This window comes from Carassius carassius, chromosome 13, assembly GCF_963082965.1.
Source record: "Carassius carassius chromosome 13, fCarCar2.1, whole genome shotgun sequence".
Taxonomy (NCBI): domain Eukaryota; kingdom Metazoa; phylum Chordata; class Actinopteri; order Cypriniformes; family Cyprinidae; genus Carassius; species Carassius carassius.
In genome coordinates, this window is record NC_081767.1 from 13,303,450 (window position 1) to 13,329,732 (window position 26,283).

Sequence of the window (26,283 nt, forward strand, 5' to 3'; positions counted from 1 at the left end):
TCCCGATTACTCATCTCGAATAAGCCTATACTTAAAAAACTATAAAATATCCGTGTTTTATCATTAATGTTCTTTAATATCCTCTTATTGCCATTACATCTCCCACCATGCGCCCGCGCCACTAAAACACTACTTCCGGTTCAATGAGCCGCCGATCAAAATCTCACGAGCCAATCAGAGCGAGCTGCTGTTAAGCCCGCCCTCACGAGAGGTTTGTGTCAGAATGACGAACGTAAATCTGCGAAGCGCAAACAAAAACTTGGAAAGCGAAAACGAAAACACTGGCAGCGCATTCAAAACTGCGTTCAGCAAACGTGAAGCTGAAAGTGAAATCAACAAAGAATGCAGTTTATTTGAAGATGCTGTTACTTTTTTGCTATTTAGTTTATTGTTTTTATTTTCAGAGTGTTTTTCTCATTTATCAATGTATATTTTTTGTTCGTTTTCGCAAAAGTTGCGTTCGTTTTATTTGGCACAAATCTGATTCCATAAAACACCACAAGTTTCTCAACTGCATCAGAGGCACTTATTTTTGCAGCAATCTTTCACCCAGCAGATGGTGGAAGAAGGTGAACCAGTAAAAGCAGTGAAGATAGATCACTGTCCCAGTCTGTGGTAAAATAAAGACATCAACAACAAGTAAGGAACATTACACTCGAGTGGAATGCGACCAAAAGCATGACTATAATCAGATTTATTGACTATTTTTGCCTACTTGAATCTGTGGCATTCTCAGGGGCTTTCTCAGCTGACATCAGGAGACACTGCACAGGAGATGTCTTAGTCAGGTTTCTTGCTTCGTGGATGATTTTTGGCTTAAAGGTTCCATCCCACCTTTCCAAGAGCTTGGAGGATGTGTTCAAATCGAACAGAAGAACAAAATCTTGGTTCACCTTGAAAATATTTATCAGCATTAGAAACTTGCAATTAAAGCAACATTCAATCATTTTAAATATTACTTACCAATCCTTTGGTGTCTAAAAACCTTGGAAAGGGTTTTAAAATATTTGTTGCTGTATCAGCATTGTGAACAAGTTCCTGGCGATAGCGAAATGTCTGTCTCATCTTTTCAAAAATGGTTTCTTCAACTCCTGTATGAGCAAGAAGTGAAATGGCCTCCACAAGAGCATCTCCCTCAAGCTGATGTTCTGAGCTAATGTCTCTCCTGATGTTTGGACCTCCTTGTTCAGAGCTATGCTTATACATTCTTTCAGTGTGATGAGAGTTGTTTCTATGAACATTTTTAAGCGCCAAGCAAGATAACCACTTCCGATTGCTGCATCATAAAAGTGCTCCTGTAAAATTGGGGGGAAAACAGGACCATTTTACATTCATACATGTAAATCTATAGCAGGTGAAATGACAGTCACATAAGATCATGTGAACTTCAGTGATAAAGATTCCACTTATCAATCAATTCCTTCAAGTAAAAACATTTGATAGTTTTATGGAAAAAGTCTTACATATCCCTTCTTGGAAAATAGGTATTTCAATGATGGAAATAAAGACACAATTCCAATGGCATACTGCCATCTCTCTGCTTCTGGGTTGGAATCCTCCTACCAAAAATAAATTTACATATATGGGATGGGACAGCACGTACCATATTTTTTGGACTATAAGTTGCACCTAAGTATAAGTCGCATCAGTCCAAATACACGTCATGATGAGGAAAAAAAAAACATAAGTTACACTGGACTATAAGTCACATTTATTTAGAACCAAGAGGAAACATTACCGTCTACAGCAGCAAGAGGTTGCTCTATGCTTTTCAGTGCTCCTTTAACCGCAATTACCATTTTCGGCAGCATATTTTACTACCTGCAGTTTGTAATCTGCAGAATAGGATTTTCTTTTTGAGGGCATTTTGTTTGCATTCAGTCTTTCTCAGTTGTCTAAGTTAATATTTCAGTTAACAGTTTTCAGTTGATGTTTTCAGTGGTAGGCTACAGGAGCACTGAGCAGCATAGAGCGCCCTCTCGCGGCTGTAGACGGTAATGTTTTCTCTTGGTTCATGCCAATTTAATTTTGATAAGTCGCACCTGACTATAAGTCGAAGTACCAGCCAAACTATGAAAAAAGTGCAACTTATAGTCCGGAAAATACGGTAAGTGACAGCATGTGCACACAAAAAAAACAGTCTTAAATTTAGATTAAAGATTTATGTCTCTGTCTTAATTATTAGCTGTGAAATTTTAGCTTACCCATGCCTCTCTGTCATGTGCCCCACCAGTATGTTAACAAGCGCTCTTCTCATTTCATTTGACAAAGTATCGTTGGCCTTGTACTCTTCAAGGATTTCATCTCCTTTTGATTTCTCTTTTAAGGCAGCTAGCACCATCTATGTTAAAACAATAAAAGAATAGTTTGCTTATATATCATTCTTAGGCCTGTCACGATATATATACTTTTTGGTGCTACATATTGTCCCAGAAATCAATTGCGATAAATTATATTACTGACTTTTTTCATTAGTTAGTCTATATTAGCATGATTATACAAATATTACACAAGCACAATGTGGAAGAAATGGTATCACAGACAAACACAAATAACACAATGTTCAAGTTTAACTGTAACAGTATTTTAAATTGTTATAAGAGGTATTTTTTCTTGCATGTCACTAATTTGTAAATAACATTACATGTTTCAAAACATCTTTTATTGTATTTAGAGGTTGTAACAATATTTTGCAGTATGAGATTGATGGTGATATTTTATGATATCATTGTGACAAGCCTAGTCATTTAAAAACCAATACAACTTTAATACTCAAAGATTGATTAGTGAAATTTAGGGGTTCGTTGGTGTATTAATTATGGGGGTGTGAAACACTGCAGGCAGTCTATCAGGGCTGATTGAGATGATTTCTTAATTGAAGAGAAGTACACAATGTAGTTGTTTGACGTTTGATTTACTGAAGACTTTGTGGGTACACATATGTGTGGTTTCTGAAATGGATTAAACAAGATAAATAAGCTTAATGATATGAATGTGCAATGTTCCACAATAAACATTAAAACACTAAACAGCACACAATATAAATATAACTATTCAAAACAGTGCTATCTTACACTGTTTAACATGGGCACTTATGCTCTAAATGTCCACAAGAGGGCAAAGAGCAGGGTAACATGCCTGGACATGAACTAAGGGGATGATCGCTACATGCAAATAAGAACCGTCACATAACGCGCACACACAATGATAATAAGGTTAATATTCACTAACACAATGTATAGCATTTATAAGCATCTCACAACAAAGAATTTCACAGAAATACTCGTGAATGCACTAAATCGAGCAGGAAATACAGGCAGTGCTATGCTAATTGGCTACTTCTTAATCGGTACTAACAGCTGATCACTCAACAATAACATAAAAAAAATATATAGCGGTTACTTACTTCACATGTACGCACACTGTAACCCAGTATAACTCATGTCAATGTCTTTAAAGTAACTCTGAACTCTGAAACTAGAATACAGCTGCAAACTCTCCATGTGCGCTCACTTGCGCTGCTGCGTCTCTCTCTAACCTGCGATTCACCTCTGCCTCACGTGATGCCATTGCAGCTGCGCTGAACTCTCTGATTGGTCAGAATCATCCGGGACTTAGAGACGGCAGAGCCTTTTGTACAGCCGCCCCCGAATTCAGGAAAGGAATTCGCTCATCTAACAAAAGGTCTTAATCGTCCTCGAGGCAGTGCTGGAAGCTGGATGAGACGGGCCACAACTCGTGTGTAGGTCTTCCCATTGACATCTACACTGGTTGTCCGGACTCGACCATCTACACCGGGGAACACCTGAGTGACTTTGCCTACAGGCCAGAGGGCTCGAGGAATTTGGGGATCAACAATCAAGACTACGTCTCCTTCTTGTCCGTTCTCCACTTCTGGCGAGCTTGAAGATCTGGTAAGTAGTACTTTAAAAAATGTCTCATAAGTGCTCCGCCAGCAGTTGGCTGTGGCGCCAGCGTCGCCGACTCAGCATCTCTGACTCCTGGTAGATGACTTGGGGTAATGACGTGTCTCGACGGTCAATCAGGAAGCAGTACGGGGTGATCGGGTCAAGGTCAGCAACATCAGAGGAGGTATACCCAAGAGGCTTTGAATTGAGGATACCTTCCACCTCAATCAGAACTGTCCTTAACACTTCCTCAGTAACAGTCTGGGCTCCGATAGTCACTCTGAGCCCTTCCTTAATGGAGCGGATCTCCCTCTCCCAGCACCCGCCGAAGTCAAAGTCAAAAGTCAAAGTCAAAGTCAAAGTCACCTTTATTTATATAGCGCTTTAAACAAAATACATTGCGTCAAAGCAACTGAGCAACATTCAATAGGAAAACAGTGTGTCAATAATGCAAAAATGATTGTTAAAGGCAGTTCATCATTGGATTCAGTTATGTCATCTCTGTTCAGTTAAATAGTGTCTGTGCATTTATTTGCAATCAAGTCAACGATATCGCTGTAGATGAAGTGTCCCCAACTAAGCAAGCCAGAGGCGACAGCGGCAAGGAACCGAAACTCCATCGGTGACTGAATGGAGAAAAAAACCTTGGGAGAAACCAGGCTCAGTTGGGGGGCCAGTTCTCCTCTGACCAGACGAAACCAGTAGTTCAATTCCAGGCTGCAGCAAAGTCAGATTGTGCAGAAGAATCATCTGTTTCCTGTGGTCTTGTCCTGGTGCTCCTCTGAGACAAGGTCTTTACAGGGGATCTGTATCTGGGGCTCTAGTTGTCCTGGTCTCCGCTGTTTTTCAGGGATGTAGAGGTCCTTTCTAGGTGCTGATCCACCATCTGATCTGGATACGTACTGGATCCGGGTGACTGCAGTGACCCTCTGATCTGGACACAGACTGGATCTGGTGGCCACGGTGACCTCGGAACAAGAGAGAAACAGACAAATATTAGCGTAGATGCCATTCTTCTAATGATGTAGCAAGTACATAGGGTATTATGGGAAGTGTTTACGGTTCCGGTTTACCTAATTAATGCAGCCTAAAAATCCTCTAACGGATTTGGATAATAAAAGCATATTAGTATGTTATGTGTATGCCAGGTTAAAGAGATGGGTCTTTAATCTAGATTTAAACTGCAAGAGTGTGTCTGCCTCCCGAACAATGTTAGGTAGGTTATTCCAGAGTTTAGGCGCCAAATAGGAAAAGGATCTGCCGCCCGCAGTTGATTTTGATATTCTAGGTATTATCAAATTGCCTGAGTTTTGAGAACGTAGCGGATGTAGAGGATTATAATGTAAAAGGAGCTCATTCAAATACTGAGGTGCTAAACCATTCAGGGCTTTATAAGTAATAAGCAATATTTTAAAATCTATACGATGCTTGATAGGGAGCCAGTGCAGTGTTGACAGGACCGGGCTAATATGGTCATACTTCCTGGTTCTAGTAAGAACTCTTGCTGCTGCATTTTGGACTAACTGTAGTTTGTTTACTAAGCGTGCAGAACAACCACCCAATAAAGCATTACAATAATCTAACCTTGAGGTCATAAATTGGATTAACATTTCTGCATTTGACATTGAGAGCATAGGCCGTAATTTAGATATATTTTTGAGATGGAAAAATGCAGTTTTACAAATGTTAGAAACATGGTTTTCTAAGGAAAGATTGCGATCAAATAGCACACCTAGGTTCCTAACTGATGACGAAGAATTGACAGAGCAACCATCAAGTCTTAGACAGTGTTCTAGGTTATTACAAGCAGAGTTTTTAGGTCCTATAATTAACAGCTCTGTTTTTTCAGAATTTAGCAGTAAGAAATTACTCGTCATCCAGTTTTTTATATCGAATATGCAATCCATTAGTTTTTCAAATTGGTGTGTTTCACCGGGCTGCGAAGAAATATAGAGCTGAGTATCATCAGCATAACAGTGAAAGCTAACACCATGTTTCCTGATGATATCTCCCAAGGGTAACATATAAAGCGTGAAGAGTAGCGGCCCTAGTACTGAGCCTTGAGGTACTCCATACTGCACTTGTGATCGATAGGATACATCTTCATTCACTGCTACGAACTGATGGCGGTCATATAAGTACGATTTAAACCATGCTAATGCACTTCCACTGATGCCAACAAAGTGTTCAAGTCTATGCAAAAGAATGTTGTGGTCAATTGTGTCAAACGCAGCACTAAGATCCAATAAAACTAATAGAGAGATATACCCACGATCAGATGATAAGAGCAGATCATTTGTAACTCTAAGGAGAGCAGTCTCAGTACTATGATATGGTCTAAATCCTGACTGGAAATCCTCACATATACCATTTTTCTCTAAGAAGGAATATACTTGTGAGGATACCACCTTTTCTAGTATCTTGGACAGAAAAGGGAGATTCGAGATTGGTCTATAATTAACTAGTTCTTTGTGGTCAAGTTGTGGTTTTTTGATGAGAGGCTTAATAATAGCCAGTTTGAAGGTTTTGGGGACATATCCTAATGACAATGAGGAATTAATAATAGTCAGAAGAGGATCTATGACTTCTGGAAGCACCTCTTTTAGGAGCTTAGATGGTATAGTGTCTAACATACATGTTGTTGGTTTAGATGATTTAACAAGTTTATACAATTCTTCCTCTCCTATAGTAGAGAATGAGTGGAACTGTTCCTCAGGGGGTCTATAGTGCACTGTCTGATGTGATACTGTAGCTGACGGCTGAATGGTTGCAATTTTATCTCTAATAGTATCAATTTTGGAAGTAAAGTAGTTCATAAAGTCATTACTGCTGTGGTGTTGGGAAATGTCAACACTTGTTGAGGCTTTATTTTCGTTAATTTAGCCACTGTATAGAATAAATACCTGGGGTTATGTTTGTTTTCTTCTAAAAGAGAAGAAAAGTAATCGGATCTAGCAGTTTTTAATGCTTCTCTGTAGGATATGTTACTTTCCCGCCAAGCAATACGAAATACCTCTAGTTTTGTTTTCCTCCAGCTGCGCTCCATTTTTCGGGCTGCTCTCTTTAGGGTGCGAGTATGCTCATTATACCATGGTGTCAAACTGTTTTCCTTAACCTTCCTTAAGCCTAAAGGAGCAACTTTATTTAAAGTGCTAGAAAAGAGAGAGTCCATAGATTCTGTTACATCATCAAGTTGTTCTGAGGTTTTGGATATGCTAAGGAATTTGGTTACATCAGGAAGTTAACTTAAAAAGCAGTCTTTTGTGTTAGAAGTGATGGTTCTTCTATACTTGTAACAAGAAGTAGAATATACAGTTTTGGCTATATGAAGTTTGCACAGAACTAAATAATGATCTGAGATATCATCACTTGGCTGAATAATTTCAACACCATCAACATCAATTCCATGTGACAGTATTAAATCTAGAGTATGATTTCGACAATGAGTAGGTCCTGAAACGTGTTGTCTAACACCAATAGAGTTCAGAATGTCTATAAATACTGATCCCAATGCATCTTTTTCATTATCAACTATTAAGACTTTATCTGCAGCCAGAACTAACTCGGATGTAAAATCACCAAACTCTTTAATAAAGTCTGTATGGTGCCCTGGTGGCCTGTATACAGTAGCCAGTACAAACATAACAGGGGATTTATCATTAACATTTGTTTTTTCTTGATAACGTTATATGAAGCACCATTACTTCAAACGAGTTATACTTGAAGCCTGCCCTCTGAGAAATCCTGAAAACGTTGTTATAAATTGAAGCAACACCTCCACCTTTGCCTTTTAGACGCGGCTCATGTTTATAACAGTGATCTTGGGGGGTGGACTCATTTAAAATAATGTAATCATCAGGTTTTAGCCAGGTTTCTGTCAAATAGAGTACATCTATATTATGATCAGTGATCATATTATTTACAAAAAGTGTTTTCGTAGAAAGGGATCTGATATTCAATAAGCCAAGCTTTATCATTTGTTTATCCATATTGCTTCTGTTTTTTATTTGTTGAACCTCAATTAAATTGTTAATCTTAACTTGGTTTGGACGTTTTTTGTTTTTTCTAGTTCGGGGAACAGACACAGTCTCTATAGTGTGATATCTAGGTGAAAAAGTCTCTATGTGCTGAGAATTAACTGACCTCTGTGACGGGAGGCGGCTAGCAGACGGTCGGTTTAGCCAGTCTGTCTGCTTCCTGACCTGGGCCCCAGTTAGTCAAGTATAAACACTAAGACTATTTGCCATATTTCTAGAGAGAAGAGTGGCGCCACCCCAGGTGGGATGAAGACCATCTCTTTTAAACAGGTCAGGTCTGCCCCAAAAGCTCGTCCAATTGTCTATGTTATTTTGTGGGCACCACTTAGACATCCAGCCATTGAGTGATGACAATCTGCTATGCATCTCATCACCACGGTAAGCAGGGATGGGACCAGAGCATATTACAGTGTCTGACATCGTGCTTGCAAGTTCACACACCTCTTTAATGTTATTTTTAGTGATCTCCGACTGGCGAAGTCGAACATCATTAGCGCCGGCATGAATAACAATCTTACTGTATTTACGTTTAGCATTAGCCAGCACTTTTAAATTTGCCAAGATGTCAGGCGCTCTGGCTCCCGGTAAACATTTGACTATGGTGGCTGGTGTCTCTATATTCACGTTCCGTACAATAGAATCACCAATAACTAGAGCACTTTCATCAGGTTTCTCAGTGGGTGCATCACTGAGTGGGGAGAACCTGTTTAATGTTTTGGTCGGAACAGAAGAGCGGTGTTTTGACCCACGACTACGCTGCCTCACCGTCACCCAGTTGCCCTGCTGCAGGGGCTCTGTTTCCGGAACCGAACAATGTACAGGAATCCCTGAGCTAGACGCATCCAAAGCCGTATCTAGAGCCCTAACATTCTTACTGTCCTCAATTAAAGTTTGGATGCGTGTCTCTAATTCTGAAATCTTCTCTGCCAGCCTAACTATTTCCCTGCATTTATCACATGTGAATCCCTCATCAGCGACAGAGATAGATAAACTGTACATGTGGCAAGAGGTGCAAGTAACAATGACGGGAGAAGCCATTACTCACTGTGCTTGATGAAAATTCTTACTGCGGTTGTTTGATGAACTTGTGAAAAACTGGAGCGAGAGGAGAAAAGAAAACAGCAATAGGTTCGAATGAAAACGCTAATGACAACCTAACGAGTGCTAACGCTTTGCAGGTGTACTGCACTCACGGATATAAAATAAAAGTCAATGTCACCTTTATTTATATAGCGCTTTAAACAAAATACATTGCGTCAAAGCAACTGAACAACATTCATTAGGAAAACAGTGTCAATAATGCAAAAATGATAGTTAAAGGCAGTTCATCATTGGATTCATTTATGTCATCTCTGTTCAGTTAAATAGTGTCTGTGCATTTATTTGCAATCAAGTCAACGATATCGCTGTAGATGAAGTGTCCCCAACTAAGCAAGCCAGAGGCGACAGCGGCAAGGAACCAAAACTCCATCGGTGACAGAATGGAGAAAAAAACCTTGGGAGAAACCAGGCTCAAAAGTGAACGATCAAAGTTAATCTGATAAGATTGATCGATAATATCAGAAATATGGTGTGAATTAAGTTATATTTTACCACTTTAAAAAACAGAGAGTGATAGTAAGATAAAGATTCTAGAGAAAAAATAAAATAAAAACAGCTACACGGAGCTACGATTTGCTACAGAAGGCCAACAGGAAGTAGAGACAAACCTTGAAAAGTCAAAGTCAACTTTATTTATATAGCGCTTTAAACAAAATACATTGCGTCAAAGCAACTGAACAACATTCATTAGGAAAAGAGTGCTAAACTCGTACGGTTTGCCACGTCTTGCAATGAACCGTCGTAGAGCCATCAGGAAAGAGTCATAATCAAGACTACTGAGAAGATCAAAATGGGTTGCTCTTGTGGTCATGCACTTAAAGACTATGCCCCACCTCTTCTAGTTACGTCGGCCGATCTTAATGAGGAAGGGGCCGAAAAAGTCCATGCCAGATGAGTAGAAGGCTGGACGGAAATATCTCTGTCTGATGAGGGGCAGGTCAGCCATGAGAGGTACATCTGGGCGTTCTCTCCACTTCCTACACTCTGTACACTGGCGTTGGTACCGACGGACAGCTTCACGACCTCTTAGTATCCAGTACGTCCTCCTGATCTCTGCAAGCAATCTCTCTGTACCTGGATGATGTAGCCTCTCATCATAATCCTTTATGATTAGCACAGTGATTGCATATCGAGGGTCAAGAACAGCTGGATGTACAGCATCCTCTTTCATTACCTCACAGTGGCGTAGACGACCTCCTATTCGAATAAGTCCAGTCGCAGCGTCAAGCTCCGGGGAGATTGTGATCAGTCTGCTTATAGATAATATGGGTTTCCCAGACTTCAGAAGTCTCAGCTCATCTGGGAAGGACTCTGCTTGAGCTTGACGGAGGACTGCATGTTGAACATCCCTTTGGAGATCTGCACTGGAGGTGTAGGCCGCCACGTGAAGCTCCTGCCCATAGGCATTCAGGCACTCTGCCAGCGTGTCATAGTGTTGCAGCTTAGGTGAGGGTGTAGTAGTGGTCACTAACCCAGTGAATGATGATTGTCTTAGTTCGCAGCTTGGCTCTTCAAACGATAAACGAGGCTGCTCAGGCCAACTATCTGATGGAAGCTTAAGGAATTCCGGCTCCTGGCTCCACCTGCTTTCTCTGGAGAGGTCTCCAAGAGGCTTGCCACAAGTGATGTCGTCTGCTGGGTTGTCTGAAGATCTGACGTAGCTCCAGATGGCGGAAGCTGTCATCTCTTGGATCTCTGCTACCCTTGTTCCCACAAACACCTTGTAGTGACATGAGCTGGATGTCAACCACGTAAGCACAGTGGTGGAGTCAGACCAGAGTGTAGTGGAGCAGATAGGAATTGTAAGCTCTGTGGTAAGAAGCTGGGATAGCTGTGTTCTATTAAGAGCGGCAGGATGGGTGATCTTTCTGTGATTGAGAATAGCACCTGGGCAGAGATATATTTCCTCTAGTCCACTCAACTCCTTCTCCCATTTGTCCCATGATGCAAGCAGTTCTTTAGGCAACTGTGGGTCGTCCCAGTCGCGCTTATTGTCCCACAGGCGCTGTACTAGTATCTTAGCCTGGGTGGTGTAAGGGATGAGATATCCAAGAGGATCATATTGGCTCGCTAGTACTCGGTAGATCTGACGCATTCTTACAGAAGAAGAGCATCTGGATCGATGCTTGTAATGTAGAGTATCGGACTGGCAATGCCACTGCAGTCCAAGTCCAAGTCCAAGACTCTTGTTGGCCTTGACTGAGCCAGAGGTCACAGGTACTGGATCTGGATTCAGCGGGGAGGTGAGTAATCACAGATGGACAATTGCTGGCCCTCTGTCGAAGCTCGAAGCCTCCGGTGGCTAAAAGTGCTCGAAGTTGATCAACTAGGTCTCTAGCCTCTTGGGGGGACTGACGACTGTGCAGGCAATTGTCGGCTTAAAATGATCTCTGAATTACCTCTCTGAATTGGTCTCCCGGCTGACTGTGATCCATGACGTGTCTCTGCAAAGCATAAGTGGCACAGCAGGGACTGCACGTGGTGCCAAATGGGAGCACCTGCCACTGGAGGTCACTCAGGGTTCACGTCTCGCCACAGGAATCGGAGCAATGGCATGTCACCAGGGAGCAGCCTCACCTGGTGAAACATACCGCGAATATCACTGCTTATGGCGACCGAGTGTTCTCGAAAGCGGAGCAGGACTGCTAGCAGTGAAGGGCCTAGTGTGGGTCCTGGAAGGAGGAACTCATTAAGGCTGTGGCCTTCAAACTGAAAGGAGCAGCTGTAGATGACCCTGTTCTTGTTATTGTGCTGAACCATATGGTGCGGGATGTACCATGATTCTGTGGAACTATCCTCCTCTCTCGGTTCCAGCTTGGCCACATAACCTGCTTCCTTCAGTTTGGTGATCTCGGCCTGATAGGCAGATGCCTGCTCTGGATTCTTAAGCAGTCTCCTCTCGACACTCCTAAGCTGAGGGAGAACAGCTTCCTTTGGCATAGTCAAGTATGGCATACTCTGCATACGAAGGAGCGGTGCGGCATTACCGCATCGTACCTTCCACTTCTACTCGCACAGTCTTCTCCTGTAGCAGTCTGATGGCTTCTTGATCTAGTTTGGATCGTGTTGCTATCTTGTCACTGCGATAGGGAATCACATCCATCTGCCACAGTCGCTCGACATGAGCAAACAAGTCTGTGTTGGGGAGAACGGATGTGAAGAAACACTGGTGTGTGTTGATCTCACGACTAACCTCATGAGTAGGACCTTGAAGAGTCCATCCAAGGCGGGTTCTGACTGCTGCAGGACCCCCTGGTGGGCCTAAATGGACTGGTTCAACAGGTGTGATGAGATGTGGACAATCTGACCCGATCAGTAACACAGGCTTCACTTTATCCATCTGCGGAAGTGGAAGGCCAGCTAGATGTCTGTATTTCTTCTGTAAGGAAGCCACTGGATAGGTGTGTTCAGTGAGGCCTAATCTCTCAGCTGTAAATGCATGCGGAATGAGGTATTTCTTGTGGGGACAAGACACAGATGATACCGTGAAGGAGACAGCCGCCCCATGAAGCACCTGCGGATCTTGTCTCACTGTGTGCAGGATCAGATCTTCTGGTTGCCCCTTAAGGTTCAGTTGCTGAGCTGCGGCATGGAGGAGAATAGTCCTTTCTGACCTGTCATCCAGCACTGCATACGTTTCCAATGATGCATCCCCATTTGTGATGATGACTTTACTAACTTTCAAGAGGACTCTGCGGCTGCCGACCGAACGGTCTGCATACAAGATGCCTTTCGTGGTACTCACAAGACACGAGTTCTCCTTGGGGTCAGTCTCAGCATTGGTATTCAAAGGTTGTTCATTCAGGTCTTGCAATATAAACAGGTGTTTCCTGTTGCAGGTCTTGCACAGAGCCTTCAGTGTGCATCTGGAAGCATGATGAATGCGGCCACACCGCCAACACCTGTTGTTCTTACGGATCCATGCCTCTTTCTGTTCTTTAGTCAGCTCCTTGAAGTTGGGGCATCCATTAAGGAAGTGACTAGCATTGTCACAATAAGGACAGTAGGCACGTGACTTCTCTCTATACCTGAACAAGCTGGGTCTGGACTCTGGAGTGTGCGCTCTGCATTCACTGTCAACAGTGGGCTTCTCAGCACCCAGCAGGATGCTAGTAAATCTGCCTGGAGGCTTGGTGTCATGACGACCTTCTCTTTTCTTGCTAGGTAATGGTGGAGCATACATGACTGATTTGGCAGTATCATCTTGGACCTGAAGCTCATACTCTAAGCAGTTTGCAAAGTCTAGAAGTGTAGGAACTGTGATCTTAAATGGGTGGACATATCTCTTAAAGCTAATCTGTAGCTCATGTGGAAGCCTTGGAGTCTGGACACATGTGAACCGCACTCTAACTCAGCTACTCCCTCTGGACCCAACTGTTCCAACATACTCACTAGTGAGCGCACTCGAAGGGCGAAGAGTTTGAATGCTTTCAGATCACCTGGCTTCAGATTGGGTCCTTCCAGTACTTCAGCGATACTCCGCAACACAAGCCTGTGTGGCTGCCCATGCATCTTCACCAGAGCTTGCATCATGTCTGTATATGGACTCACAGAGTTACAGTAGGAGTCAGCCACTAGCAAGGACTCTTCTAGCTCCAGATGATCGGACAGAATCTGATACTTGAAGCGCTCACTCGCATCTGCTGGCAGAAGGTTTTCTGGTGCCATCCGTAGTCTGGAAAAATGTCTGGGATCTGCTGCTGTCAGGCTGGGGATAGTAGGCTTAGGTCCTCGATATATCTGTTCTTGGACGTGCAGCATCTCCTTTCTAGGTGTCACCTTTGGACGTGAGGGTAGACTGAATTCTCTCTCTCTCTGAAAATGACTGTCCGGAATCAGGCATCACTGAGTCGTACTGTCCTGCTCCTGCAGGCTGGGCTGAGTATGTATATGACCTCTGAATTGGTGTGTGATGACTCTCATCAGGATCAGGCTTCCTAGGTGAAATTGTAAGGTCTTCAATGTGTCTGGTCAGCTGCTCACACGGGGCAGGTCGGGGTGGAGATACTTCATCAGCATACACTGCAGAACTTCTCTGACTACAGACGGATGGTGGCACGTGAGTACGAGGGGCTGGTACTGGTGTTGCTGGTCGACGAGAAGTCTCAAAGCTGGTGTTAAACTGCTGAATCTCCTTTCTCAATGAAGCATTCTCAGCCTTGAGTCCTTACAGTGTAGACATGATCTCTGGTAGAATGTAGCTGCAAAGCTCATCGTTCTCCCTCTTCATCTCAAACCACATATACTTTATATCAGACAGGTGGCGCTCACCTTGCTCTGGCGACACATCTTCAAATGGCTCTGGCCATACATCTCTGAGGACTAAATCATCTTCGTATGAGGGCAGACTCTGTGGAGAAGACAATCGGGATGCATTCTCTGGTGTGATTGCAGCGGCTTGGATTCCATATTCATTCAGATGTGTAGCTGATGATACGCTCTTCACTAAGCTTGATCCATGAACTTGATAGTCTGCTAGATGTGCAGGCGGCCTTATTTGTAGTCTAGGTCGGACAACAGGAGGATCTGGACGTGAGGATCAGAACGCGATGTCCTCTCTCTACAGTGATTCACTCCTCCGGCTTGAAGGACCACTTGAAATGAAGGGGTTCGTTGGTGTATTAATTATGGGGGTGTGAAACACTGTAGGCAGTCTGTCAGGGCAGAGTGACATGATTTCTTAATTGAAGAGAAGAACACAATGTAGTTGGTTGACGTTTGATTTACTGAAGACTTTGTGGGTACACATATGTGTGGTTTCTGAAATGGATTAAACAACAGAAATAAACTTAATGATATGAATGTGCAATGTTCCACAATAAACATTAAAACACTAAACAGCACACAATATAAATATAACAACTCAAACCAGTGCTAACTTACACTATTTAACATGGGCGCTTATGCTCTAAATGTCCACAAGAGGGACATATTCACACGTGAATGCGGCAAAAAGCAGGGTAACATGCCTGGACATGTACTAAGGGGACGATCGCTACATGCAAATAAGAACCGTCACATAACGCGCACACACAATGATAATAAGGTTAATATTCACTAACACAATTATAAGCATTATAAGCATCTCACAACAAGGAATTTCACAGAAATACTTGTGGATGCACTAAATCGAGCAGGAAATACAGGCAGTGCTATGGTAATTGGCCACTTCTTAATCGGTACAAGAGTAACAGCTGATCACTCAACAATAACAGAAAATATATATATAGCGGTTACTTACTTCACATATACGCACACTGTAACCCAGTATAACTCGAAGTCAGTGTCTTTAAAGTAACTCTGAACTCTGAAACTAGAATACAGCTGCAAACTCTCCATGTGCGCTCACTTGCGCTGCTGCGTCTCTCTCTAACCTGCGATTCACCTCTGCCTCGCGTGATGCTATTGCAGCTGCGCTGAACTCTGGTCAGAATCATCCGGGACTTAGAGACGGCAGAGCCCTTTGTACAATTAGAGTAAGTAACTTGAATTATTGAATTCAATTGAATCTGTTTTTCATCATTTTAAATGGTAACAAATAAAAACATGAGAAACTCATGTCACCTCCTTTGCTGATCTTTGCTCCTCTGCTGCTCCAACTCTGTCATCTTGCTGTGATGTTGTGAGCCTTTTGGCACATCTTTCAGAGGACACATCTTGTTCAATAGATGAATGACTTGTCAGTGTATCTGTGCTGGAGCTGCCTGCTTCCTCTGCCAAAAAAAACACAATACAATACAATAACTGTGACCAATGTTTGTAACTGGACTATTTTATGTATGGATCAAAAGTACCTTCACTAAGATCTTTTATGATCAATGTTGATTTTGGGTTTGCTTCTAGCAACTCTTCCAAAATATCTTGATCAATTTCAGTGTGGGACTCGTCATATATCTTCAAGTCTGCTCCAGTCTGTAAATCAAATCTGCTTTGCACTGTTGACCAATAAAACAGTCATAACAACTATACTAAATAATATGCCTAAAAATATGGGTTACAATACATAAATATTGATTGATACATTGATTGAAAATAATGTACGAGTGCCTTTTGCATCTTGTTGTTGGTTAAATTCTTAATATTGCATATAAATGAATCAATAAGAAACTACTAAAACTCATTTTTCTTAATGTCCTTATTATGGTACAGGATGTGAAATATTCACAATTTTAATGTTCATGTTATAAACTTTGGTTGATGAATTAATAAAGTTGTATAGAATAGACATATAGTATTGTAATATTGATCACTGCAAATCACTGCAATTAAAGTGTGAGCAAATATCATAAAATGCTGGATAAGAGAATACTTTCAAATGCCCATAATTTCAAATAAGATAAAAACAAGGACCTTCATTTATGAAATCTGTAAAAATGAATCCATTCTGTAACTTTATGAATTTCTTGGAGTCTTTGAACTGCACTGCACTGCACAGGTCAGGAATCCTCAAATCTGTACCGCAAGATCCACTTTCCTGCAGAGTATAGCTCTAAACCTGATCAAACACACCTGGGGCCTGTTTCACAAATGAGGTTAAGTGAAAACTCTGAGTATGTTAACCCTGAAATGAGGGAAACTCTAGGTTTTCTGTTTCAGAATGGGAGGTTTGTCAAACCCGAGAAAGCAGGGTAAGTTAAGCCCATTTTTGAAAGAGAGCTAACTTATACTCAGAGTCAGATACAATGGTAACTTACTCTATGAACCTAACCTGGTCAGGAGAAGGTTTTCTTTGTTAAACCCAGAGTTTCTTTCGGTCTCCTCCCCCCTTTTAAACACTTCATTGATGCACGCTGGAAAATGCTCTTCTTATTAATGCCACATTTACACATAGCCGGGTATTTAGAGAAACGAATATTTCCCCCCCTCCGTTTTCAAAAATAACATCGTGCACACAACATCGTTTTCAAAAAAGTTGTCGTTTACATCAACCCGCATAAATACGCCGTCGAGCACCATTATAACTATGCCAAACCTATGGGCGGCAGTGTAGGGAGAAGGATAAAGCCATGCAAGCCAATCAGAATCCTCAAAATCGAGCAACTTCCTGTTCCTTTCAAAACAACATAGCAGTTGTGTTTGCAAATGCAAACAGACCAAAAGCGTTTGCACAAACGTAAAATGAGTACCACCTTAACAGCATCCATGATCAAACAGTAACGTTACCCAAACAAACTCTAAACATAGGGCGCTCGCATGACGTTAAGCCTTTTTCCGGCGCATAATGTGACGTTTGAACCTAAAACCCCGTTTCTCCCAGTTGACACGGCAACACATAACCGGCGTTTTCAGAAATCTCCACTTTGGCCGGAGTTTTTAGAAATAATCGTTTTCAGGGATAAAAACGGCGTTTTCGTGTAAATGACAGGCCAAAACGCAGGGAAATATCTTCGTTTTCCCATCGTGTAAACGGGGCCTAAGTGTTTTTTCTCCCCCCCCCCCCCCCCCAAGTACAAATATAAAAAATAATAATACAATAAAGACTGATTTTATATAAGAAAATGATATAAGATACTTAGTCTCGTTTCCTGGGGGTGAACTAAATTAAGTGCATTTACTTAAGTAAAATTATATGCCAGTGTGGTAATAAAAATAATCTTAATGCAAATGGAAAACACGATTATTTGGAGTGTCTATTATTAAGTGCAAATCTACTGTAGCTCCGCCCTCCATCAACACATAAGGTTAAATACGACACATGTGAATAACAGCTTCAATGGTCTAGGCAGTAATGTTTTGGGCATGGAAAACTTTCTTGTAACGCGATTGATTGGGTTAGAATCCAGCTTTTGCCGAGCTCCTTCTCACTTTTCCCATCACATGTCACATTAGAATTTATTTTCAATAAAAATGAACACAATTTTCTAAAAGTGGAAGTAAAGTGCCTAACGAGTGTTTAATAATGATACAACTATTTATAATTGTAATAAATATAAGCATTTATAATATGTTATTATTGAATCCTGTTAATGTATAACAATACTGAGGTGCAAATGTATCTGCCAGTATAAAGTATAACTAGCATCTAATTATTATTTAGACTTAGCCTGTTGCAAAGAACTGCTACTTTTACATGGTACAGTAAATAGAATATATCACGATTTTCACTGTACAATTTTCTGGAAATAGCATCTAGAGCTACTTGTACTTAGCCTACTGTAAAAAGGATCTATCGCTAAGAAAGTATGTCAATTCCACTTAGTATATGTTATATATTCTTATATTTTATAGATAAATACACGAGAGGCAGGAGTAAACGTAACCAGTGCTTGCCGTTTTATTTCTACACTCAAAATCTACGGTGTTGACGTAGGAGAATCACGTAACTTAGGAGGGTATAAGGAAACACAGAAAGGTCACTTTGCATTTCGTAAATACACAACATATTCCTCCCTCCTAAATTTGTAGTAGAGAAAAAAAAAACATTACTTCAACAGGAACATTTTCTCTTAACATCAAATGCATACAATATCCAGAAGAATCTTTTTTTTTTTATTTTTTTTTTAAACGTACTAGGGAAAGAGGGTAGACTACCTCTATTCCCGGACATAACCCTGGGGATTATTCTGCCCCATTGTTGTGGGCTTGTCACTAGCTAGAGTGTCAGTCTATTTGGAGGTCGACGTTCTCTTTTAGGATATGGCCGAACGGTAGGTATATTCACATTTACAGTCTCTTTCGCAGGGGTTTGGTTTGACAAGGGCACTGACTGACTTGAACCAGGAACAGTCTCTTTCGCCTGACTTGGTAGAGTCTCAGTCTGTGCATTCCCGAGGGTTGGTGTGGAAGAATTCTCAGACAGATCATGGTATTCTGAAGCAATTTCCAGGTAAGGATCTGTCGTCAACTGTTCTCCCAAGTTGTCACATGATTTTGCAGCTAATAACTGGTCTACATGCCTTTGCCAGATGAGATGACCATCAGCCAGTTCAACCGTGTAAGACACTGGTCCTGTTTGTGCAATCACTACTGCTGGTAGCCATTTGACACCTTTCCCATAGTTACGAGCTAGCACTTTGTCTCCAGGTCTGAAACAACGATGTTTTGCTTTTAGACGCCGTTCCATCTGAAGGTGTTGTTGCGCTTGAACCGTCTGTTTTGTTTTCAGGGGTTTCAACAAATCCAGACGTGTGCGAAGTTGTCTTTTGAACATAGCGGCAGCAGGAGACACTTTGGTGCTGGCATGTGGGGTGTTTCTGTAAGAAAGTAGAAAAGTGTTTAGGCGTTGATTCAGCGATCCTTTACCCTGTGTCGACTTAAGAGCTTGCTTCATTGTCTGGACAAATCGCTCAGCAAGACCGTTAGTGGACGGGTGATACGGTGCTGATCGAATGTGTTGAATCCCGTTGGCCTTCATAAAAGCCTCGAACTCCTCCGAGACCAGCTGAGGCCCATTGTCACTGACAAGTTGTTGTGGTAAGCCAAACCGACCAAAAATTGAACGAAGGGCTTCCACAGTTTTCATTGATGACGTGCATTTCATTACCTCAACCTCTGGCCATTTGCTGTGGGCATCAAGAAGAACTAAAAACATATGGTCTTCCAATGGTCCTGCAAAATCAATATGAACTCTCACCCACGGTTCCTCTGGCCATTGCCAGGGGTGTAACGGGGCTGGTTGAGGGTTATTTCTCAGCTTTTGACATGCACTGCACATTTTTGCTTTTTTCTTCAATCTCAGAGTCCACACCAGGACACCAAAGGTAGCTACGGGCAATCTCCTTCATCCGAACAACTCCACAGTGTCCAGAATGAAGTTCCTCCAGTACTCGTTGCCTCAATGGTGGTGGAATAATGACCCTTGAGCCCCACAGTAGACATCCAGATTCAACTGTAAGTTCATTTCTCCTGATCATATAAGGCCTTAGGAGCGGAGACATTTCTCCCACATCCCCTCTGAGCACAAGGTCCAAAACCTTGGACATCACTGGGTCAGTACGTGTGTGCTTTTTTACCTGAGCTGCCGATACAGGGGAATTGTCTACCTCTTTGAAGTAGAAAATTTCTGCCGTTGCTGGTTCTGGATGTGTAGTAGGCAATGGCAGTCGGGAGAGCCCGTCAGCATTAGCATGATGTTCCGATCTTCTGTACTTGATATCATACTGATGCGCAGACAGAAGAAGGGCCCAACGCTGCATTCTTGCAGCAGCAAGTGAAGGAATACCTGAATGTGGGCCTAAGATGGAGGTGAGAGGTCTGTGATCAGTTAGGAGTGTAAATCTTCTACCAAACAAGAATTGATGAAATTTCTTCACCCCAAAGACAATAGCAAGTGCCTCACGTTCAATTTGGGCATAGTTACATTCTGCCTTGCTCAAAGTTCGTGATGCAAAAGCGATGGGTTTTTCCTCACCCGATGGCATGATGTGTGACACCACCGCCCCGACGCCATAGGGCGATGCGTCACATGCCAGCTGTACTGGCAGAGCGGGGTTGAAATGAGTGAGAGCTTCAGACTGGGCTAAGGCTGTTTTCACCTCATTAAAAGATTCTTCACATGGTTTAGTCCATTCCCACTTTTTTGATTTGTTCAGTAGCTCGTGCAACGGTTTCAGCCTGTTAGCTAAATTTGGCACAAATTTCGCATAATAAGTCAACAACCCCAAAAAAGATCGAAGCTGACTGACATTTTGTGGAGACGGCGCTTCCACTATTGCCTTCACTTTCGAGGGTGCCTTATGAAGTCCCGAACTATCAATCACATGGCCCAAATACTCAACAGAAGGGCAGAAAAATTCACACTTGTCCTTCCTGACTCTCAGTCCAAAACTTTGCAGTCTCTGCAAGGTGGCTTCTAGGTTACTCAAGTGTTCCGCCTCATCCTTTCCGGTGATAAGCAAATCATCAAGGTAACACTGCACCCCGGTCAGCCCACTGAGAATCTGGTCCATTGCTCTTTGGAACAGGGCCGGCGCCGAGGTAATCCCAAAAGGAAGCCGCTGATATTGGTACATCCCCTTATGAGTCACAATGGTAAGAAGTTCTTGCGAGTTCGGGTCCACATGCATCTGCAAGTATGCCTGGCACAAGTCAATCTTACTGAACCGTTGGCCCCCAGCGAGACCAGAAAAAAGATCCTCAATACGAGGCAGGGGATACTGCTCTGGGGTCAGAACCGGATTCACGGTTACCTTAAAATCTCCACATAGTCGAAGGGACCCGTCTTTTTTTATGACGGGCACAATTGGCGTGGCCCACTCACTTGTGTGTACTGGTCGCAGAACTCCAGCCTTTACTAGTTTCTCTAATTCAGCTTCAACCTTGGGTTTAATTGCGTAAGCCAACGGTCTGGCTTTTAAACACTTTGGTTGACTGTTTGGTTTTACTGTCAGTTTCACCGCAATGTCCTTCATACTTCCTAGTTCGTCACTGAACACATCTGTATATTTATTTAGAATCCCTTGGAGTTTTGAGTTTTTACTGACCAGATGGACCTCTTGCCAATCCAACTTAATCCTCTCCAGCCAAGTCCTGCCTAGCAAAGCTGGGTGATTGCCTTCAATAATGTACAGTGGAAGTTTCTTTTTTTGCATATTTAGTTCAACTGTCACCTCAATTAACCCTTTAACAGGAACGATCTCACCTGTATAGGTCTTCAGGGTAATGTTTGATGGCTGAGGTGTGAGGTGTGGCAACTTTTCATTGAATGTTGTCACTGACACCAGTGATACCGCAGCTCCTGTGTCCACCTGCATCCGTACTGGTTTCCCATCTAGAAGAGGAGTCACCCAATAGCCCTGCTCATCTCCTGAAACAGATAAAACACACAAGGCATCCTCTTCCTCAGATCCAGAATCACTCTGTGTGTGCCGGGCATTTTCCATTTGGTTCACATGCTTTTGTTTAAATTTCTGGTAACTTTTCTTTTTAGGTCCAGCATTTTTGCTTGGTTGTGTCTTTTTGTTTTTGCAGGCACGTTCAATGTGGCCTTTCTTGCCACAATTTCTACAGTTCATGTCCTTACACCAACAATCTTCAGGCTGGTGGCCCACTTTTCCACAGCGGTAACATGGTTTATCGGAGTTTGACTTGTTCTTTGAATCAGCATACACTTTGTGCACATGGGTGGACGCACTTAATTGCTGTGCCTCTTTTGCGGCCATTTCCATTGATGTGCTTATCTCTATGGCCTTCTGTAAAGTTAAGTTACTCTCAGTTAGCAGTCGTTTTTGTATAGCCTCACTTCGAAGACCACAGACAAGCCTATCACGTATGGTGTCACTCAATGATTGGCCAAACTCACAATGTTCGGACAATCGTTTCAACACAGCCACAAATTGTGAGATGGATTCACCATCCTGCTGATTTCTTTTATGGAAGCGAAATCTCTCTGCGATAATCAGTGGTTTGGGTGAATAGTGATCCTTGAGTAAGCCCACTATTTCCTCATATGATTTGTCGCCTGGTTTCTGTGGCTGAGTTAAACTGCGCAGCAGATTAAACGTTTTCACACCCATGACACTTAGAAATGTTGGCACAATTGTTTCATCTTTTGTTTCGTTTGCCAGCACAAAGTAGTCAAAACGTTCGGTATAAGCACTCCACTGCTCTACTGATTCATCAAACGGTCCAATACAACCAATTAATCCAGCCAATTTTATTTTATTTTTTTTTACTCACTCCCCTCTTGTTTCAGTTCGTCAGCTGTTGTGATTCCTTCCCTTTTTTATTTTCTGATCCGCGTTGTGTCGTCAATTTCTTTTCCCTGTCTTTCACTCTATTTCCTTCCAGCGAAGACAACTCGTTCCGTTCCGACTGTTGCGGCTGTTGTTTTTTTTTTTTTTTTTTTTTTGGATTCGCGTGCATCCACTCACTTTCCCTCGTGGAGAATGGCGCGATCGGGGTGTGGAAACTGCGTTACGAACATCTTTAGCCTTGAAACTTCGACTAACGTTCAAAATAACAAAACTTAACGTGGTACGAAGGGTCCTCGTCGCCAATTTATGTTATATATTCTTATATTTTATAGATAAATACACGAGAGGCAGGAGTAAACGTAACCAGTGCTTGCCGTTTTATTTCTACACTCAAAATCTACGGTGTTGACGTAGGAGAATCACGTAACGTAGGAGGGTATAAGGAAACACAGAAAGGTCACTTTGCATTTCGTAAATACACAACAGTGTAAATAGCCGCTGACAAATTTTTCTTACTTTATTGGCAGATAATTTGTAAAATAAGAAACTTGCACTTAAAATATTATTATTAATATTATTAGTTTATATATATTTTTTGCCCATGAGATACCATAAAATGATTAGCTATTAGTTCATTAATCTAACGTTATGCGAGTTTTCACCTGTGGTATTATAACAGTGATAAGAATTACATTTGCATTGAGTCTGAAGTATGCAGACGGCTTTTTTGGTGGGAGCTGTTGCCGTGGTGAATCGTAATATCGGCACTCCTTTGATAATGGCTTTTTATAGTTGTGGTGCGCACACTTAACTCAGAGTCAGTCAATTTAGAGTTGATTAAACCAACTAATTTCAGCTGTTCTGTAACCGAAAAATCAGAGTTTCCCATCTCAGGGTAAGTCAACTCAAAGTTCAAGTTTAAACTCAGAGTTGGTTGAACCTCCTTAGTGAAACGGGCCCCTGGGCATGCTATTCATTGTCTTCAGGATCATTAGAAAATCCCAGATAGGTGAGTTTGATGAGGGTTCCAGCTAAACTCTGCAGTGCATTGGACCTCCAGGGAAAGATTTGAGGAACCCTGGTGTAGAGAACTTTTCTTTTTTTTTTTTTTGTCTGTGACATCATTAAATAATTTGCTATATATTTTCAGTTCTTCGAGTTGTATTATTATTTGAAACCTGCTATGATTTATATTCCATAGTGACTCAGGTTATTTAATGCATTTAACACAAAATAAGCAACAACAAAAAAAGAAGAAAAGAAAGAAAAAACATTAACAACAACAATAATAATAATAATTAAAATATTTAATATAATTAATATAAAATATTTTCTATAGAAAAATTCCTCATGTCTCATGTATTCAAGGAAAATGTGTGTTGTATTACTAAAGAGAGATTATACAGTCAAATGTGGACTGTTTAAACATGCCGTTACTCCCTCCCACACTAACTTAGAAATAAAAATGGGTCCTTGGACTATTTTCTCCCGTCAGGTATCTCTGGCTCAACAACTTTGAAAACGCCAGTCTAACTAAACTACACTGAGCACATTTTTAAGGACTGGGAGACAGTGATATTTTAGCATAGTATTTTAGAGATAACTGATATACTGTTTTAACTGGTTAAGTTAAGAAACGCTGGCCTCGTCGCACCACATAGCGAGTCGAAGAAAATGGTGTCTTCGAGAAATTTCAGACTGTAGCACATGTAGCACGTCATGAACGCTACACAAACCTGACAGTTAACAGCATTTACACATACATGCACACAATATTCTCAAATTAACTTGAACAAAGTAAATGGTAAATTTGAACTAGTAACTAAAATTGGTTGTTTTAGTCAGCCAGCTTAAGTACAAAAGTCCATATTGAATACATTTGAACATGCTTTTAAGACAAACGGCTAACGTTAAACACAAAGATAAACAACGATTTATCTAACCATTTCGATTTATGGAACGCTTATCTTCATGAAATAAAGAGCTTAACTTACCTTCTGCGTTTTACCCCAGTTTATATGTCACGTTAACTTAGGCCGTCTTATATACACTGTAGCCCGAACTTGAGAAAATGGTGTAACGTTATGTGAGAAAAGTTAACACTTTTGGGTCAGCACGTCAAGAAAATATTTAAATAATAAGACTTTAAATTACATACTGCAAAGAAAACTCACCTCGTCTGCGGGTTCAGTCGAAACAAATGGCGCCTGAGAGAAAAGTTTCAGTGGGTACAGCGCGCCCTTAACGTTACACGAACTTGATATTTAACGAAATGTACAAAACTATTAATTACACTGACCTATTAAATAGCTTTGTTAGTTGTTTTAATCAACCAGGTCAAGTATTAAAGTCCATGTCAAATCAATTTGAACATACAGTACTTTTATAACAAGTACTGCTAAACCCAATTGAAAAAGAATTTACATACATTTATGAAATACATCACATACTTTATGCACTTCTCCAATTATAAATGTACAATAATCATCCTGTATGCTTCCAGTTAAAAAAAACACGCTTCTTCGCTACGATTGGTGATTCAAATAAAATGGCGTCAGCGAGAAGAGTTTTGGCTGGTTGAAGCATGCACCACGTAAATGTCCTAGATGTGTAATCGCACTACCAGTGTTAATGAGGTCAGACTCTCAGTAGTTTCACCAGTCAGAGTAACCTTTTTTACACCATCCGTGTTAATTCAACACCATATAACATTAACACTTTACTCTAAATCACCATAACACCAGGATTTTAACTGTGTGATTTTGCTGTGTGAGAATATTGACTTTTTGCATATAAATCCATGTAGCCTAGCTCACTAAAATAGGCTACCGCTTTTAATGCTCCGATGCAAAGTAAACCACAATTTATTTAGAATAATATAACACACAATTCATATTTTATAAATGATACTGCACACCTAATTAAATGTCAAATCTAAAATATGGTGTAATACTGTGTAGCTTAGAGAAAATATAAGCACAAGCTCATAGGCTAGATATTTATCCTGCTTGAATTTCTTCTAAGAAACACACATAACTTCAAGTTATCTTTCATCTGTGAATATTAATTATTTTAACTACAGTGTTATTCTTAAATTTTCCCCGACTGCAGCAGTCAAATGTAACACATTGGTGAGGCATAACTGACGGCTATTTGCGAAAATGTGCTTTGATGCGCTTGTTTGATAACTTGTGCTTAAAGCGCCACTCAGCAGTCAAAAGTTTGCAGATGTTGCAGTACTCAAAGCGGTAGAACGATCATTTTGGTTGGCCAACTACTGTAGTTTTAGTTTAGCTACAAAACTGAGACCGACCCGAACACGAAGCTGTGGAACATTAACCTAAACCCAACCCAAAAGCATTTGGAGATCCGCCAGGCAGAGGTTGTGTAGCAGACCTCTAGTAGGCACTCTACACACTGTATTTAAATATTTAAGCGCCATCATGAACTATCCACAATTTCTCAACTAATCACATGCCCCTGAACCCGAATCAATCATTGTAATGCGTCAGCAAATCATGCCCTTAACTAAACCACTTCCAATAATTATTTGGGAATCATATGCAAAAATCTTTTTTTTTCTCTTTCATAAAAAAAAGAAAA

General features: G+C 41.4%; 1 protein-coding gene and 1 pseudogene across 2 annotated transcripts; both read right to left on the minus strand.

Moving 5' to 3' along the window:
• Window positions 1-488: 488 nt before the first annotated feature.
• Window positions 489-22,910, minus strand: LOC132155509 (uncharacterized protein K02A2.6-like; annotated as a pseudogene).
• On the minus strand, window positions 10,551-15,490 carry LOC132155603 (uncharacterized). Of its 2 annotated transcripts, XR_009437306.1 has the most exons (3): window positions 15,288-15,490; window positions 11,583-14,806; window positions 10,551-10,690 (listed from the first exon to the last, which is right to left on the minus strand). XR_009437306.1 is itself a non-coding variant. In XM_059564347.1 (2 exons), exon 2 carries the CDS (start codon window positions 13,227-13,229, stop codon window positions 12,030-12,032), a length of 1,200 nt encoding a protein of 399 aa, XP_059420330.1. In that variant the 5' UTR covers window positions 13,230-14,806; window positions 15,288-15,490; the 3' UTR covers window positions 10,904-12,029. The 2 variants fall into 2 exon arrangements, 1 of the variants encoding a protein (XP_059420330.1); XM_059564347.1 differs by lacking the exon at window positions 10,551-10,690 and having other exon boundaries at window positions 10,904-14,806.
• Window positions 22,911-26,283: the final 3,373 nt, after the last annotated feature.